At 42.2% G+C, this 20896-nt stretch overlaps 1 protein-coding gene across 1 annotated transcript; it reads right to left on the bottom strand.

The window, feature by feature from the left end:
* Positions 1 to 12012: 12012 nt before the first annotated feature.
* LOC133642948 (uncharacterized) lies at positions 12013 to 20349 on the bottom strand. Its single transcript, XM_062037371.1, has 4 exons — positions 20343 to 20349; positions 20086 to 20220; positions 19844 to 20008; positions 12013 to 12743 (listed from the first exon to the last, which is right to left on the bottom strand). Exons 1-4 carry the CDS (start codon positions 20347 to 20349, stop codon positions 12445 to 12447), a joined length of 606 nt encoding a protein of 201 aa, XP_061893355.1. The 3' UTR covers positions 12013 to 12444.
* Between the last annotated feature and the right edge of the window lie 547 nt (positions 20350 to 20896).

Consider the following 20896-nt stretch of genomic DNA (forward strand, 5'->3'; position numbering starts at 1 on the left):
TATATATATATATATATATATATATATATATATATATATATATATATATATATATATATATATATATATATATATATATATATATATATATATATATATATATATATATATATATATATATATATATATATATATATATATATATATATATATATATATATATATATATATATATATATATATATATATATATATATATATATATATATATATATATATATATATATATATATATATATATATATATATATATATATATATATATATATATGTCTTAATTAGATTTTTTTTTTAAATAGTGCTCGATACCGTGGTAGAGCGTAATATGTATGTGTGGGAAAAAATCACAAGACTATTTCATCTCTACAGGCCTGTTTCATGAGGGGTTTCCTCAATCCTCAGGAGATTTTAATGGAAGCATTCACATACCATGGTTTATATAGGGCACAGAGCGGGTGGGTACAGGCAGGCGTGGGGGCGTGGTGATTGACTCATGTGTTACCTAGGAGGTGTTTCCTTCTGTGACGGCATGCTGATACAATTTCGCTGCGCTTGTTGAGGGATGACAAGTCTGGACGGTATATAATAAACAGTTTCTCTTTTAAGCATAGGTTGCATCTTTTGTTACCACTGTTGTAAGGTGTGCTGGATGCAAGAATTTGCCATGTTATCGAATATTCAACATTATTGTCTTTGAGATTCCAAATGTGTCTGCTGAGTTCTGTAGTGTTCCGCAGGCTTTTGCACCTGAAAGAAGCCTTGTGATTGTTCCATCTGGTTTTGAATGCTCCCTCAGTTAATCCTACATATGTGTCGGATGTGTTAATGTCCTTGCGTGTTACCTTTGCTTGGTAAACAACTGATGGTTGTAAGCACCCCCCGTTGAGAGGGCAATCAGGTTTCTTGCGGCAGTTACAGTCTTTGTCGGTTTTGGAGTCGTTCTGCCTGGTGGTGGGCGGCTCCTTTTCAATTGCTTTATTGTGGTTTGAAATGATTTGTGGCATATTGTTCATGCAGCTGTAGCTCAATTTAATGTTGTTCTTGTTGAATACTTTTCTTAGGGTGTTGCCTTTGGGGAAGTGTTTGTCGATCAGGGTGAGGAATTTGTGGCCAATATTAGTTGAGACGTTTTTGCTGTATGGGGGGTTGTACCAGATAATGTTGTTTCCTTTTCTGCTCCTTTTTGGTTGGTTTCCTGGCGTGGGTTCGTAGGTGAGGGTGAAGTTGTATCCGCTTTCATCAAGTGCTTTTTGGTACGGGGGGGTTGCTTTGTCCAATTCAGCTTTGCTAGATGACAGCATCGATAGTCTTTTATTAATTCTGGTAGGTATTCTTTTCGTGGTGGTGGGTGGGTGGTTGCTGTCATGGTGCACAAATCCAACTTGGGTTTGTGGTCCACAAACCCAACTTCGCAAATAACCCATCATGCTGACTAATAAACCCAACTAAATCCGAAATAGGAAAAATCAGCAAAACAATCCTGGACAGAATCAACACAAAAATGACATACACAACAACACTCAACCAATGGAGGAACACAGCAGCAGTAATCAAATGGTTCAGCAACATCCAAGACAAACAACAGCACAACTTCATCTCCTTCCATGTTGAAGAATTTTACCCTTCCATCACACAAGACCTACTGACCAAAGCACTAGACTTTGCTTCGGACTACGACTCAATCACAGGCAAGGAAAGAAACATCATCATCCACGCAAAGAACTCCATACTCTTCCGCAACGGTACACCATGGCAAAAAAAGAACAATTCAACATTCGACGTCACTATGGGGAGTTTCGACGGAGCAGAAACGTGCGAACTTGTTGGGAGTTTCCTCCTCTCCCAGCTCGCTAGCCTCAACCTGAACCTTGGTATTTACCGTGATGACGGACTGGCAGTGTGTCGCGCCTCGCCAAGGAGCAGCGAGAATACCAAGAAGCGTATATGCCAAATCTTCAAAGAGAACGGTCTACGGATCACAATTGAAGCCAACAAGCAAACCGTCAACTTCCTCGACGTCACTTTCAACCTGAGGAATAACAGCTACCAACCATTCACCAAACCCAACACAACACTCCAATACGTGCACCATGACAGCAACCACCCACCCACCACCACGAAAAGAATACCTACCGGAATTAATAAAAGACTATCGATGCTGTCATCTAGCAAAGCTGAATTGGACAAAGCAACCCCCCCGTACCAAAAAGCACTTGATGAAAGCGGATACAACTTCACCCTCACCTACGAACCCACGCCAGGAAACCAACCAAAAAGGAGCAGAAAAGGAAACAACATTATCTGGTACAACCCCCCATACAGCAAAAACGTCTCAACTAATATTGGCCACAAATTCCTCACCCTGATCGACAAACACTTCCCCAAAGGCAACACCCTAAGAAAAGTATTCAACAAGAACAGCATTAAATTGAGCTACAGCTGCATGAACAACATGCGGCAAATCATTTCAAACCACAACAAAGCAATTGAAAAGGAGCCGCCCACCACCAGGCAGAACGACTCCAAAACCGACAAAGACTGTAACTGCCGCAAGAAACCTGATTGCCCTCTCAACGGGGGGTGCTTACAACCATCAGTCGTTTACCAAGCAAAGGTAACACGCAAGGACATTAACACATCCGACACATATGTAGGATTAACTGAGGGAGCATTCAAAACCAGATGGAACAATCACAAGGCTTCTTTCAGGTGCAAAAGCCTGCGGAACACTACAGAACTCAGCAGACACATTTGGAATCTCAAAGACAATAATGTTGAATATTCGATAACATGGCAAATTCTTGCATCCAGCACACCTTACAACAGTGGTAACAAAAGATGCAACCTACGCTTAAAAGAGAAACTGTTTATTATATACCGTCCAGACTTGTCATCCCTCAACAAGCGCAGCGAAATTGTATCAGCATGCCGTCACAGAAGGAAACACCTCCTAGGTAACACATGAGTCAATCACCACGCCCCCACGCCTGCCTGTACCCACCCGCTCTGTGCCCTATATAAACCATGGTATGTGAATGCTTCCATTAAAATCTCCTGAGGATTGAGGAAACCCCTCATGAAACAGGCCTGTAGAGATGAAATAGTCTTGTGATTTTTTCCCACACGTACATATATATATATATATATATATATATATATATATATATATATATATATATATATATATATATATATATATATATATATATATATATATATATATATATATATATATATATATATATATATATATTCATTAGTACAGTATACCAAGTACCGTGATACTACACTAGTACCAGTATACCAAGTACCATGATACTACACTAATACCAGTAAACCGAGTACCATGATACTACTCTAGTACCAGTATACCGAGTACCATGATACTACACTAGTACCAGTAAACCGAGCACCATGATACTACACTAGTACCAGTAAACCGAGTACCATGATACTACACTAGTACCAGTATATCGAGTACCATAATACTACACTAGTACCAGTAAACCGAGTACCATGATACTACACTAGTACCAGTATATCGAGTACCATAATACTACACTAGTACCAGTAAACCGAGTACCATGATACTACACTAGTACCAGTATATCAAGTACCATAATACTACACTAGTACCAGTAAACCGAGTACCATGATACTACACTAGTACCAGTAAACCGAGTACCATGATACTACACTAGTACCAGTATACCAAGTACCATAATACTACACTAGTACCAGTATACCAAGTACCATAATACTACACTAGTACCAGTAAACCGAGTACCATGATACTACACTAGTACCAGTAAACCAAGTACCATAATACTACACTAGTACCAGTATATCAAGTACCATAATACTACACTAGTACCAGTAAACCGAGTACCATGATACTACACTAGTACCAGTAAACCGAGTACCATGATACTACACTAGTACCAGTATACCAAGTACCATAATACTACACTAGTACCAGTAAACCGAGTACCATGATACTACACTAGTACAATCCTAATTTGAAGTAAGACTGTCGTTGGGTTGGAAGCACGAGCGAGTGTCCTTGTTCTTGACCAGACCTTGGTGTGGGTCCAGGGAGAACTTCCAGAGGCTGCAGCAGGACCTGGCTGAGATGATCGTGTCCAGCCTGGAGAAGCGAGGAGAAGATGCCGAGGTCTTGGGAAAGAGGAAAACCTTGTCTGCCAAAGCGTCAAAGAGGGACCCGGACAGCGGGCCGCCCGAGTACTTCCACTTGGCCGTGACGGATGAGCCCGGAACTCACCTGTGACGGTGCAGGACCAGGACTTCCTGCTACGAACACTGCGGGCGTTCTTCGGACTCCACGCCGGGACTCTGGCAAACACAATTTGCTGACGCAGCAGAAAATGTCTTATTTTGCATCACCTTCATTGTCCTTTTTCAGCAGAAAATGTGCTTATTCAGTCACGTCTTGTGTTATGAAACCATGTCTGCACACTTCCTGTGGTGAACTCCTGCCTGGAGTCACTTCCTGTGGTGAACTCCTCCTGCCTGGAGTCACTTCCTGTGGTGAACTCCTCCTGCCTGGAGTCACTTCCTGTGGTGAACTCCTCCTGCCTGGAGTCACTTCCTGTGGTGAACTCCTGCCTGGAGTCACTTCCTGTGGTGAACTCCTCCTGCCTGGAGTCACTTCCTGTGGTGAACTCCTGCCTGGAGTCACTTCCTGTGGTGAACTCCTCCTGCCTGGAGTCACTTCCTGTGGTGAACTCCTGCCTGGAGTCACTTCCTGTGGTGAACTCCTGCCTGGAGTCACTTCCTGTGGTGAACTCCTCCTGCCTGGAGTCACTTCCTGTGGTGAACTCCTCCTGTCTGGAGTCACTTCCTGTGGTGAACTCCTCCTGCCTGGAGTCACTTCCTGTGGTGAACTCCTGCCTGGAGTCACTTCCTGTGGTGAACTCCTGCCTGGAGTCACTTCCTGTGGTGAACTCCTCCTGCCTGGAGTCACTTCCTGTGGTGAACTCCTCCTGTCTGGAGTCACTTCCTGTGGTGAACTCCTCCTGCCTGGAGTCACTTCCTGTGGTGAACTCCTCCTGCCTGGAGTCACTTCCTGTGGTGAACTCCTCCTGCCTGGAGTCACTTCCTGTGGTGAACTCCTCCTGTCTGGAGTCACTTCCTGTGGTGAACTCCTCCTGCCTGGAGTCACTTCCTGTGGTGAACTCCTCCTGTCTGGAGTCACTTCCTGTGGTGAACTCCTCCTGCCTGGAGTCACTTCCTGTGGTGAACTCCTGCCTGGAGTCACTTCCTGTGGTGAACTCCTCCTGTCTGGAGTCACTTCCTGTGGTGAACTCCTCCTGCCTGGAGTCACTTCCTGTGGTGAACTCCTCCTGCCTGGAGTCACTTCCTGTGGTGAACTCCTGCCTGCCTGGAGTCACTTCCTGTGGTGAACTCCTGCCTGGAGTCACTTCCTGTGGTGAACTCCTCCTGCCTGGAGTCACTTCCTGTGGTGAACTCCTCCTGTCTGGAGTCACTTCCTGTGGTGAACTCCTCCTGCCTGGAGTCACTTCCTGTGGTGAACTCCTGCCTGGAGTCACTTCCTGTGGTGAACTCCTGCCTGGAGTCACTTCCTGTGGTGAACTCCTCCTGCCTGGAGTCACTTCCTGTGGTGAACTCCTCCTGTCTGGAGTCACTTCCTGTGGTGAACTCCTCCTGCCTGGAGTCACTTCCTGTGGTGAACTCCTCCTGCCTGGAGTCACTTCCTGTGGTGAACTCCTCCTGCCTGGAGTCACTTCCTGTGGTGAACTCCTCCTGTCTGGAGTCACTTCCTGTGGTGAACTCCTCCTGCCTGGAGTCACTTCCTGTGGTGAACTCCTCCTGCCTGGAGTCACTTCCTGTGGTGAACTCCTGCCTGGAGTCACTTTTTGTGGTGAACTCCTCCTGCCTGGAGTCACTTCCTGTGGTGAACTCCTCCTGTCTGGAGTCACTTCCTGTGGTGAACTCCTCCTGCCTGGAGTCACTTCCTGTGGTGAACTCCTCCTGCCTGGAGTCACTTCCTGTGGTGAACTCCTCCTGCCTGGAGTCACTTCCTGTGGTGAACTCCTCCTGTCTGGAGTCACTTCCTGTGGTGAACTCCTCCTGCCTGGAGTCACTTCCTGTGGTGAACTCCTCCTGCCTGGAGTCACTTCCTGTGGTGAACTCCTGCCTGGAGTCACTTCCTGTGGTGAACTCCTCCTGCATCTACTTTTTGTCACCTGGCTAGAAATGCACCTGAAGTGTGCAGTCAAACTGTTGCTATGATATGCTGTTCACATTTGGACCGATACGGTACCGATTTTCAATACTTTTGTGTGTGTTAATAAATAATAGTTTTTGGTATAAAATCTCATTTTGTATTGCAACATTGATGAATAGTCCGATTATGACACCTGCTGTCCGGTTTTTGTTCTTCTTTTATTTTCACATTCCTCAAGTCTTATTTGCAAGTTTGACACTAATGTAATTCCAGTCCCAGACAGCAGATGGCAGCAGAGTACAGTTTAGATAGATAGATAGATAGATAGATAGATAGATAGATAGATAGATAGATAGATAGATAGATAGATGTATAGATGTATAGATAGTACTTTATTGATTCCTTCAGGAGAGTTCCCTCAGGAAAATTAAAATTCCAGCAGCAGTGTACAGAATTGAGATGGAATTTAAAAAGTAAATAATGGGGGAATAAATGCAAACAAAATAGAAAAATATTACAATAAGAATAAAAATGCTGTGTGGGCGAGTCAGTCCAGTCTTTGCTAAATCCAGGTTTTCGGTGTGCCCTAAACAGTGTTAATACTGTAAGTATTGTACTTGATACACACCACTTATTTGATTGTTACGTACATCTTAGTTGCCAGGAAGTGGTGTGACAATAAAGGTCCTTGTTGCTAGGCAGAGTTCCCAGTTGCCAGGAAGTGGTGTGACAATAAAGGTCCTTGTTGCTAGGCAGAGTTCACAGTTGCCAGGAAGTGGTGTGACAATAAAGGTCCTTGTTGCTAGGCAGAGTTCCCAGTTGCCAGGAAGTGGTGTGACAATAAAGGTCCTTGTTGCTAGGCAGAGTTCCCAGACACGGTCATAGGTGCTACATTCTTGTCTTCAGACTAAGTTGTTTAGTGTCAGAGAACTTTCTTATGTTGTAGCTTCCTGCTGTGACTGTCTGAAAACAGCTGATCAGGTCGGAAACATTTTCAAAATAAAGTTCCCCGCCAAGGTATGGACAAAAGAAGATGGCAACATTCAAACCACAAGAATCCAGAAAAGCCAGCACCTCCCCTCCACATCACAACTTCCTCTCGCTGGTCAGAACACTTTAGAACCGGACCAGTAAGAAAAAGACAGACCGGAGGAACATGTTCTCAGTATCTGGGGGGACAAACAGAAAGGAAAACACAAGCCAGGCAGAAAAAAGGCAAAAGAAAAGGAGAAAGAAAGACAAAGATGTGACGTCATCAACAAGATGTGACGTCATCAACAAGATGTGACGTCATCAACAAGATGTGACATCATCAACAAGATGTGACGTCATCAACAAGATGTGACGTCATCAACAAGATGTGACATCACATCAACAAGATGTGACATCACATCAACAAGATGTGACGTCATCAACGAGATGTGAAGTCATCAACAAGATGTGATGTCATCAACAAGATGTGACGTCATCAACAAGACGTGACGTCATCAACAAGATGTGACGTCATCAACAAGATGTGATGTCATCAACAAGATGTGACGTCATCAACAAGATGTGACGTCATCAACAAGACGTGACGCCATCAACAAGACGTGACATCAACAAGACGTGACGTCATCAACAAGATGTGACGGCATCAACAAGATGTGACGTCATCAACAAGACGTGACGTCATCAACAAGATGTGACATCACATCAACAAGACGTGATGTCATCAACAAGACGTGACGTCATCAACAAGACGTGACGTCATCAAAAAGACGTGACGTCATCAACAAGACGTGACGTCATCAACAAGACGTGACATCAACAAGATGTGACGTCATCAACAAGATGTGATGTCATCAACAAGATGTGACTTCATCAACAAGATGTGACGTCATCAACAAGATGTGACGTCGTCAACAAGATGTGACGTCATCAACAAGATGTGACGTCATCAAGAAGATGTGACGTCATCAACAAGATGTGACGTCATCAACAAGACGTGACGTCATCAACAAGATGTGACGTCATCACCAAGATGTGACGGCATCAACAAGGTGTGACGTCATCAACAAGATGTGACGTCATCAACAAGATGTGACGTCATCAAGAAGACGTGACGTCATCAAGAAGACGTGACGTCATCAACAAGATGTGACGTCATCACCAAGATGTGACGTCATCAAGAAGATGTGACGGCATCAACAAGATGTGACGTCATCAACAAGATGTGACGTCATCAACAAGATGTGACGTCATCAACAAGATGTGACGTCATCAACAAGATGTGATGTCATCAACAAGATGTGGCGTCATCAACAAGATGTGACGTCATCAACAAGATGTGACGTCATCAACAAGATGTGACATCACATCAACAAGATGTGACGTCATCAAGAAGATGTGACATCACATCAACAAGATGTGACGTCATCAACAAGATGTGACATCACATCAACAAGATGTGATGTCATCAACAAGATGTGACGCCATCAACAAGATGTGACGTCATCAAGAAGATGTGACGTCATCAACAAGATGTGACGTCATCAAGAAGATGTGACATCACATCAACAAGATGTGATGTCATCAACAAGATGTGACGTCATCAACAAGATGTGACGTCATCAACAAGATGTGACATCACATCAACAAGATGTGACGTCATCAACAAGATGTGACATCACATCAACAAGATGTGATGTCATCAACAAGATGTGACGTCATCAACAAGATGTGACGTCATCAAGAAGATGTGACGTCATCAAGAAGATGTGACGTCATCAACAAGATGTGACATCACATCAACAAGGTTTGACGTCATCAAGAAGATGTGACGTCATCAACAAGATGTGACGTCATCAACAAGATGTGACGTCATCAAGAAGATGTGACATCACATCAACAAGATGTGACGTCATCAACAAGATGTGATGTCATCAACAAGATGTGACATCATCAACAAGATGTGACGTCATCAACAAGATGTGACATCACATCAACAAGATGTGATGCCATCAACAAGATGTGACGTCATCAACAAGATGTGACGTCATCAAGAAGATGTGACATCACATCAACAAGATGTGCCGTCATCAAGAAGATGTGACATCACATCAACAAGATGGGATGTCATCAACAAGATGTGACGTCATCAACAAGATGTGACGTCATCAACAAGATGTGACATCACATCAACAAGATGTGACATCACATCAACAAGATTTGATGTCATCAACAAGATGTGACGTCATCAACAAGATGTGGCGTCATCAACAAGATGTGACGTCATCAACAAGATGTGACGTCATCAACAAGATGTGACATCACATCAACAAGATGTGACGTCATCAACAAGATGTGAAGTCATCAACAAGATGTGATGTCATCAACAAGTTGTGACGTCATCAACAAGATGTGACGTCATCAAGAAGATGTGACATCACATCAAGAAGATGTGACATCACATCAACAAGATGTGACGTCATCAACAAGATGTGACATCATCAACAAGATGTGACGTCATCAACAAGATGTGACGTCATCAAGAAGATGTGACATCACATCAACAAGATGTGATGTCATCAACAAGATGTGCCGTCATCAACAAGATGTGACATCACATCAACAAGATGTGACGTCATCAACAAAATGTGACGTCATCAAGAAGATCCTGTGTGGATGAAACAAACATTACAGATGCTAGCTTGACTACATGAGGCTAGCAGGTAGAAATGAGCACGCAAACATCACACATGAGACACTTTACTCACTTTTAGACACTTTAGTCACTTTTAGACACTTTACTCACTTTTAGACACTTTAGTCCCTTTTAGACACTTTACTCACTTTTAGACACTTTACTCACTTTTAGACACTTTAGTCACTTTTAGACACTTTACTCACTTTTAGACACTTTACTCACTTTTAGACACTTTAGTCCCTTTTAGACACTTTACTCACTTTTAGACACTTTACTCACTTTTAGACACTTTACTCACTTTTAGACACTTTACTCACTTTTAGACACTTTACTCACTTTTAGACAGTTTAGTCACTTTTAGACACTTTACTCACTTTTAGACACTTTACTCACTTTTAGACACTTTACTCACTTTTAGACACTTTACTCACTTTTAGACACTTTAGTCACTTTTAGACACTTTAGTCACTTTTAGACACTTTACTCACTTTTAGACACTTTAGTCCCTTTTAGACACTTTAGTCACTTTTAGACACTTTACTCACTTTTAGACACTTTAGTCACTTTTAGACACTTTACTCACTTTTAGACACTTTAGTCCCTTTTAGACACTTTACTCACTTTTAGACACTTTACTCACTTTTAGACACTTTAGTCACTTTTAGACACTTTACTCACTTTTAGACACTTTACTCACTTTTAGACACTTTAGTCACTTTTAGACACTTTACTCACTTTTAGACACTTTACTCACTTTTAGACACTTTACTCACTTTTAGACACTTTAGTCCCTTTTAGACACTTTACTCACTTTTAGACACTTTACTCACTTTTAGACACTTTACTCACTTTTAGACACTTTAGTCACTTTTAGACACTTTACTCACTTTTAGACACTTTACTCACTTTTAGACACTTTACTCACTTTTAGACACTTTACTCACTTTTAGACACTTTAGTCACTTTTAGACACTTTAGTCACTTTTAGACACTTTACTCACTTTTAGACACTTTAGTCCCTTTTAGACACTTTAGTCACTTTTAGACACTTTACTCACTTTTAGACACTTTAGTCACTTTTAGACACTTTACTCACTTTTAGACACTTTAGTCCCTTTTAGACACTTTACTCACTTTTAGACATTTTAGTCCCTTTTAGACACTTTACTCACTTTTAGACACTTTACTCACTTTTAGACACTTTACTCACTTTTAGACACTTTAGTCACTTTTAGACACTTTACTCACTTTTAGACACTTTAGTCACTTTTAGACACTTTACTCACTTTTAGACACTTTACTCACTTTTAGACACTTTACTCACTTTTAGACACTTTACTCACTTTTAGACACTTTACTCACTTTTAGACACTTTACTCACTTTTAGACACTTTACTCACTTTTAGACACTTTACTCACTTTTAGACACTTTAGTCCCTTTTAGACACTTTACTCACTTTTAGACACTTTACTCACTTTTAGACACTTTAGTCACTTTTAGACACTTTAGTCACTTTTAGACACTTTACTCACTTTTAGACACTTTAGTCCCTTTTAGACACTTTAGTCACTTTTAGACACTTTACTCACTTTTAGACACTTTAGTCACTTTTAGACACTTTACTCACTTTTAGACACTTTAGTCCCTTTTAGACACTTTACTCACTTTTAGACACTTTACTCACTTTTAGACACTTTACTCACTTTTAGACACTTTACTCACTTTTAGACACTTTACTCACTTTTAGACACTTTAGTCACTTTTAGACACTTTACTCACTTTTAGACACTTTACTCACTTTTAGACACTTTACTCACTTTTAGACACTTTACTCACTTTTAGACACTTTACTCACTTTTAGACACTTTAGTCACTTTTGGTTCTTTTGTAAAACTTACAAAGGTTGAATGAAGAATCTATGAGGAGAAACGCTATGGACGGCTACAAGATGAAACCGCACTTCTACTTCCGCTTGAAAAGACTAAATGGAAGCAGAAAGAAATAAAGAGACGAGATTATGGAAATGGGGAAGTGAGGGGCCAACACGCCTGGGACACTGTCCTCAGGGAATTTTATTTTGAAAGGTCTCAGCAGGAAGCTACAGCAAAGGCTGAAGTAAGAAAGTTTGAGGAGAACTTGGGGCGGTATAGCTCGGTTGGTAGAGTGGCTGTGCCATCAACCTGAGGGTTGCAGGTTCGATTCCCGCTTCCGCCATCCTAGTCACTGCCGTTGTGTCCTTGGGCAAGACACTTTACCCACCTGCTCTCAGTGCCACCCACACTGGTTTAAATGTAACTTAGATATTGGGTTTTCACTATGTAAAGCGCTTTGAGTCACTAGAGAAAAGCGCTATATAAATATAATTCACTTCACTTCACTTCACAACTTAGCACTTATCTGTTTGAGGAGACCGTCTGGAGCAACTGCTTTATTTTCTAAGTTGTGGTCATCAGGAAGTGGTCTTCTTCTACACAGCCTTGGTGGTCACCAAGGCGGTGTCCCCCAGCTCCGTGGCAGGAAGTGAGGTCATCAGGAAGTGGTCTTCTTCTACACAGTCTTGGTGGTCACCAAGGCGGTGTCCCCCAGCTCCGTGGCAGGAAGTGGAACTCTGTGCTCCCTGGCCGGCCAGCACACCAACACACCTTCTTCCTCCCGGGCTGGTTGGCCCCACCCTGCACAGCCACAATGGTGGAGTCCGTCACGCCACTCCTGGTGATGAAGATGAGAATGAGGATGGTGGGCGCAGGCAGCAGCAGTGCTGCTCTTGGAGGGTGAGGTCTTGGAGGGTGAGGTCTTGGAGGTTGAGGTCTTGGAGGTTGAGGTCTGTGCTTCAGCTTCTGTTTGCTCTGCAAAGAAAAGTGTTGATTTATTGACACTTGGAGAATGAATGTGAGGTGTACAAAGTATTGATCCCCATATATTGATCACATCTCTCAGTCTTATTTGCAAGTTGACACTAATTCCAGTCCCAGACACTACACTATAGTTTTGCTAAATCCAGGTTTTTGTTGCGCCCTAAAAAGTGTTAATACTGTAAGTATTGTACACACCACTTATTTGATTGTTACGTACATCTTAGTTGCCAGGAAGTGGTGTGACAATAAAGGTCCTTGTTGCTAGGCAGAGTTCCCAGACACGGTCATAGGTGCTACATTCTTGTGTTCAGACTAAGTTGTTTAGTGTCAGAGAACTTTCTTTCCTGCTGACACTTCAGCCTTCGTCTGAGCTCTTGTAGCTTCCTGCTGTGACGTGTCTAAAGACAGCTGACCGGCTCGGGAAAACTTTCAAAATAAAGTTCCCTGCCAAGGTATGGACAAAAAGGTACACCACAAAGAAGACTGCAACATTCCAACCAAAGTATCCAGACAAGCCAGCACCTACCCTCCACATCACAAAGTATCCAGACAAGGCAGCACCTACCCTCCACATCACAAAGTATCCCGACAAGCCAGCACCTACCCTCCACATCACAAAGTATCCCGACAAGGCAGCACCTACCCTCCACATCACAAAGTATCCCGACAAGGCAGCACCTACCCTCCACATCACAAAGTATCCCGACAAGGCAGCACCTACCCTCCACATCACAAAGTATCCCGACAAGGCAGCACCTACCCTCCACATCACAAAGTATCCCGACAAGGCAGCACCTACCCTCCACATCACAAAGTATCCCGACAAGGCAGCACCTACCCTCCACATCACAAAGTATCCAGACAAGGCAGCACCTACCCTCCACATCACAAAGTATCCCGACAAGGCAGCACCTACCCTCCACATCACAAAGTATCCTGACAAGGCAGCACCTACCCTCCACATCACAAAGTATCCCGACAAGGCAGCACCTACCCTCCACATCACAAAGTATCCCGACAAGGCAGCACCTACCCTCCACATCACAAAGTATCCCGACAAGGCAGCACCTACCCTCCACATCACAAAGTATCCCGACAAGGCAGCACCTACCCTCCACATCACAAAGTATCCCGACAAGCCAGCACCTACCCTCCACATCACAAAGTATCCCGACAAGCCAGCACCTACCCTCCACATCACAAAGTATCCCGACAAGCCAGCACCTACCCTCCACATCACAAAGTATCCCGACAAGCCAGCACCTACCCTCCACATCACAAAGTATCCCGACAAGCCAGCACCTACCCTCCACATCACAAAGTATCCCGACAAGCCAGCACCTACCCTCCCCATCACAACTTCCCACTACAAAAGTCAAGACATTTTGCTTTCAACTTGTATTTATTTGCAGCAATGCATTATGGGTTCATGGCTGTGGGTGTGACTTTTAAACGGCACCATGAGTCAAAGCAGTCTCGTACAGTGGTGGTCATAAGTGTACATCCACTTGTAAAGAACATCATGTCATGGCTGTCTTGACTTTACAATCATTCTTATTTTGTTGTGATGTAGTGATTGGAGCACTTTCTTGTTGTTGTTGTGATGTAGTGATTGGAGCACATACTTGTTGTTGTTATTGTTATTATTATTATGTTGTTGTGATGTAGTGATTGGAGCACATACTTGTTGCTCACTAAAACATTCATGAAGTTTGCTTCTTTGATGAATTTATTATGTGTCTACTGAAAATGTGAGGGTGAAAAGTATACATACAGCAATGTTAATATTTGCTTCCTTGGCAAGTTGACCTGCAATAAGGCACTTTTGGTAGCCATCCACAAGCTTCTGCTTGACCACTTGACCACTTTTGGTAGCCATCCACAAGCTTCTGCTTGACCACTTGACCACTTTTGGTAGCCATCCACAAGCTTCTGCTTGACCACTTGACCACTTTTGGTAGCCATCCACAAGCTTCTGCTTGACCACTTGACCACTTTTGGTAGCCATCCACAAGCTTCTGCTTGACCACTTGACCACTTTTGGTAGCCATCCACAAGCTTCTGCTTGACTACTTGACCACTTTTGGTAGCCATCCACAAGCTTCTGCTTGACCACTTGACCACTTTTGGTAGCCATCCACAAGCTTCTGCTTGACCACTTGACCACTTTTGGTAGCCATCCACAAGCTTCTGCTTGACCACTTGACCACTTTTGGTAGCCATCCACAAGCTTCTGCTTGACCACTTGACCACTAAATTGCTGCAGTTCAGCTAAATGTGTTGCTTTTCTGACATGGACTTGTTTCTTCAGCATTGTCCACACCTTTAAGTCAGGACTTTGGGAAGGCCATTCTAAAACCTTCATTCTAGCCTGATTTAGCCATTCCTTGACCACTTTTGAGGTGTGTTTGGGGTCATTGTCCTGTTGGAACACCCAACTGCGCCCAACCTCCGGGCTGATGATTTTAGCTTGTCCTGAACAATTTGGAGCTAATCCTCCTTTTTCATTGTCCCATTTAAAGCAGCAGTTCCATTGGCAGCAAAACAGGCCCAGAGCATCATACTACCACCACCATGCTTGAGGGTAGGCATGGTGTTCCTGGGATTAAAGGCTTCACCTTTTCTCCTCCAAACATATTGCTGGGTATTGTGGCCAAACAGCTGCATTTTTGTTTCATCTGACCACAGAACTTTCCTCCAGAAGGTCTTATCTTTGTCCATGTGATGTCACATGAAACACTGAAACTGAAACTGAAACTGTATGCTAAGATCTTATATTCAATTGCTAACATTAGCACACTAACATTGTATGCTAGCTATTCAGCTAATGTTTACACCTACAATTCATGGATTTGTAAAGTTTGCAGCATCTTCAAAGTATTCCAACTGGAGGTTGAGGGCACAGATACATCAGCATGTGACCATTTACTACTCTCCTCTTATTGGACTTACCCTTTCTGTGTATCCATCGTTGCATTTCTTACTCTCCTCTTATTGGACTTACCCTTTCTGTATATGCATAAGTTCCAGGAAGTGTGAAATGTGTATATTTCCCTGTTAGCCAGGTTGTGTGCTTCTTGTCACCAAACAGTCAAGTGAAGAAGGTACTTGCTTAAAGTGTTAACACCAACTACAACATCCTGGGGTCTACACACACACACACACACACACACACACACACACACACACACACACACACACACACACACACACACACACACACACACACACACACACACACACACACACACACACACACACACACACACACACACACACACACGGGACTACAACATGACGTCACAGTTTGGTAAACATTACACGCTTGTTGAAATATCTCCTCCTTCAAATCACACTTTTGAGGCTCCCACATTCACAAGAAGAGTTACTTTTGCTCTGTAAAGTTGACCTGCTTTCACTTTCTGCCAACACACTTCTGAAAGGAGAACAGGAAGCCCAAGCAGCAGAAAGGGGCGGGGCCACAGGATGGAGAAGTGAAACTGACCACTTTCTACCATCATCAACCTTCGCACCTGCTGCCCCACTTCCTGTGCACTCACCAGACACTCCCACCACTCACCAGACACTCCCACCACTCACCAGACACTCCCACCACTCACCAGACACTCCCACCAGTGAGTAGACACTCCCACCACTCACCAGACACTCCCACCACTCACCAGACACTCCCACTAGTCAGGAGACACTCCCACCAGTGAGGAGACACTCCCACCAGTCAGGAGACACTCCCACCAATCAGGAGACACTCCCACCAATCAGGAGACACTCCCACCAATCAGGAGACACTCCCACCAGTCAGGAGACACTCCCACTAATCAGGAGACACTCCCACCAGTCAAGAGACACTCCCACCAGTGAGGAGACACTCCCACCAATCAGAAGACACTCCCACCAGTCAGGAGACACTCCCACCAGTCAGGAGACACTCCCACTAATCAGGAGACACTCCCACCAATCAGGAGACACTCCCACCAATCAGGAGACACTCCCACCAGTCAGGAGACACTCCCACTAATCAGGAGACACTCCCACCAGTCAAGAGACACTCCCACCAGTCAAGAGACACTCCCACCAGTGAGGAGACACTCCCACCAATCAGAAGACACTCCCACCAGTCAGGAGACACTCCCACCAGTCAGGAGACACTCCAACCAATCAGGAGACACTCCCACCAGTCAAGAGACACTCCCACCAATCAGTAGACACTCCCACCAGTCAGGAGACACTCCCACCAATCAGGAGACACTCCCACTAATCAGGAGACACTCCCACCAGTCAAGAGACACTCCCACCAATCAGTAGACACTCCCACCAATCAGTAGACACTCCCACCAGTCAGGAAACACTCCCACCAATCAGGAGACACTCCCACTAATCAGGAGACACTCCCACCAGTCAGGAGACACTCCCACCAGTCAAGAGACACTCCCACCAATCAGTAGACACTCCCACCAATCAGTAGACACTCCCACCAGTCAGGAGACACTCCCACCAGTCAAGAGACACTCCCACCAATCAGTAGACACTCCCACCAATCAGTAGACACTCCCACCAGTCAGGAAACACTCCCACCAATCAGGAGACACTCCCACTAATCAGGAGACACTCCCACTAATCAGGAGACACTCCCACCAGGAGAACTTCTACACCCGAGCTCCTCATAGAGAAGAGAAAAGCAAGTGAATATTACAGTAAGCATAATATTTATGACTTCATGTGTCATTCATTTATTTCATGTCAAAGAACATTTTATGATTTATTTAGTCAATAAATTAATGATTGAAATATGTAATTTGATTCAATAATTTAATTATTTATTTGAAATACATTTTTAATTAATTACTTTCATTAATTTATTTAATGTTAAAGTACATTGAATTATTTAATAATATAATTAATTATTTGAATATTGAATACTTGTATTTAATAATATAATTAATTATTTTATCATTGAATTTATTATTCAATGAATGATGTCATGATTTAAAGATATATATTTTTAATGTGTTTCAGACGCTTTATGATATGATTTTATATCTCAGAGTCGGTGGGCGGATCCTAACACGTGATTGGTTAGCCGGCGCTTCAGGCGAAAGCAATCATTGGTCTAGATTCCTGTTAGCCCCACCCACTGACTTTGACGGCTGAGGTTGACAGATCAAATACATTCATAAAGTGCTGACATTATTGGAATAATTAAATAAATCATGAAATATTTAACTAAATAATGAATGAAATAATTAATTACATTAGAATATAATTAATGATAATTAAATCATGAAATCCAAAATGTTTTTACAAAATAAATTACTTAACGATTAAATATTTCATTAAATATTTAAAAATCTACAAAATATTTATTTTGATATCTAAATAATTATTTAATATTTAAATGCATATTAAAATGGAATACATTCATGTTATAGTTGCTTACACATTTAAGTATTTGATTACCATTATAATGAATAAAATGATACAATGGTTAATTACATTTTGAAACAATAAATAAATGTATATATTGTATGTATACTTAATATTAATTAAATTAATGACACATTTAATAACACTTTTATGCATTTAATTCCAATTAAAATTGATTGCATGAATAAATAATCAATTGAATGCTGAAACAATTAATACAATTATTAAATATTATTTTACATTCAATAAATTAATGACACATTTAATAACACATTCATGCATTTAATTCCAATTATAATTCTTACAATGATTGAATAAATACATATTAAAATAATTAATACAAGTTTAAAATGATTAAAAGTAATTTTGCATAAAATAAATGAATGGTGCATTTAATAACACATGTGTGTTTGATTCCAATTATAATTAAATGGATTAATTAATAAATATTAAAATAAAAAAATTCATGTTTAAAATAATTATTTTCATTAAATAAACGAATGATATATTTAATAACACATTTGTGTATTTCATTCAAAGTACAATTACTTACATGGTTAAATAAATAAATATTAAAATAAATAATGTTTAGAATAAATACAATTAATTTTACAATAAATAATCTAATGACTAATTTAATACCACATTTGTGTGTTTAATTCCAATTATAATGAATGAATATTAAAATAAATAAAGTTTAAAATAATGACACATTTAACTTTAATTACAATTCTAATTAAACGGTTGAATAAATAAATAGTAAAATAATTCAAGTTTAAAATAATCAAAAGTAATTTTCATTATATAAACTAATAATCTATTTAACACCACATTTGTGTATTCGATTCCAATTCTAATTAATTAAATGATTGCATAAATAAATATTTAAATAATTCATTATGTGGGCTCTGTACCGAGGATGTCGTTGTGGCTTGTGCAGCCCTTTGAGACACTTGTGATTTAGGGCTATATAAATAAACATTGATTGATTGATTGATTGATTGATTAAAGTTTAGAATAATTACAATTAATTTTAAAATAAATAAACTAATGACGAAGTTAATTAAGTTAGTTAATTAATTAAAAGGAAATATTTAAAGATATTTAATTCATTTGACCCTCCATAGATAGATAGATAGATAGATAGATAGATAGATAGATAGATAGTACTTTATTGATTCCTTCAGGAGAGTTCCCTCAGGAACATTTAAATTCCAGCAGCAGTGTACAAAATTGTAAAAAGTAAATAATGGGGGTATAAATGGAGACAAAATAGAAAAATATTACAATAGAATAAAAATAAAAAGCTACGATGAGAATAAAAATATAACAGTAAAATAAGAATATAACAAGAGAAACTAGGAAGTAGTGACCATGTTATGAAATATTGTCATGAGCAAAAGGCAGAAAGTGCAAGCTGGAACGTCAGGCAGAGGAGTTACCTGAGGTCAGGCGGAGGAGTTACCTGAGGTCAGGCGGAGGAGTTACCTGAGGTCAGGCGGAGGAGTTACCTGAGGTCAGGCGGAGGAGTTACCTGAGGTCAGGCGGAGGAGTTACCTGAGGTCAGGCGGAGGAGTTACCTGAGGTCAGGCGGAGGAGTTACCTGAGGTCAGGTGGAGGAGTTACCTGAGGTCAGGTGGAGGAGTTACCTGAGGTCGTGTGTAGTCTGCTCTGTCGTCTGTCCATCACAAAGCAGACGAGCAGAGCCAAGACGAAGGCCAGGGTGGTGAACATCAGCACCACCCACAGGACCGGACTCAGAGCCGTCAGCGGGTCCGAGTGGACGTCTGCAGGTGTGAATGTGGAGGTGAGCTCTGTTGACAACATGTTGAACAACTCTAACTTCTTTCTGGCTCTTGCATTCAAAACAAAACACACTGACAATACTAGCCTGTTGGCGTGGGAGGTTGAGGTCTGGTCTCTAGGCTGCTGGAAACACAATCGTTGACAAGGTTGTCCCATTTGCTTCCCGGGAGACACGTCTTCTTGGTCATGGCGACGAGCAGCACCACACTTGTCACATCTCCTGCATGGATCACGCTTTAAGAAGAACACAGTTCACTTCCTCCATCTGACAGGAAGTCAACCACACAGCACAGTCCTTTGGGAGACACAACACACTTCCTGACCTGAAATACTGCCTCTCACCCTCCATCTACCATACTGCCTCTCACCCGCCGCCCTACCATACTGCCTCTCACCCTCCACCCTACATCTACCATACTGCCTCTCACCCGCCGCCCTACCATACTGCCTCTCACCCTCCACCCTACATCTACCATACTGCCTCTCACCCTCCACCCTACATCAATACATGTTGACCATACTGCCTCTCACCCTCCACCCTACCATACTGCCTCTCACCCTCCACCCTACATCTACCATACTGCCTCTCACCCTCCACCCTACATCTACCATACTGCCTCTCACCCTCCACCCTACATCTACCATACTGCCTCTCACCCTCCACCCTACATCTACCATACTGCCTCTCACCCTCCACCCTACATCAATACATGTTGACCATACTGCCTCTCACCCTCCACCCTACCATACTGCCTCTCACCCTCCACCCTACATCTACCATACTGCCTCTCACCCTCCACCCTACATCTACCATACTGCCTCTCACCCTCCACCCTACATCAATACATGTTGACCATACTGCCTCTCACCCTCCACCCTACATCAATACATGTTGA

The sequence above is a fragment of the Entelurus aequoreus genome, linkage group LG25, assembly GCF_033978785.1.
Source record: "Entelurus aequoreus isolate RoL-2023_Sb linkage group LG25, RoL_Eaeq_v1.1, whole genome shotgun sequence".
In the NCBI taxonomy this organism is placed as follows: domain Eukaryota; kingdom Metazoa; phylum Chordata; class Actinopteri; order Syngnathiformes; family Syngnathidae; genus Entelurus; species Entelurus aequoreus.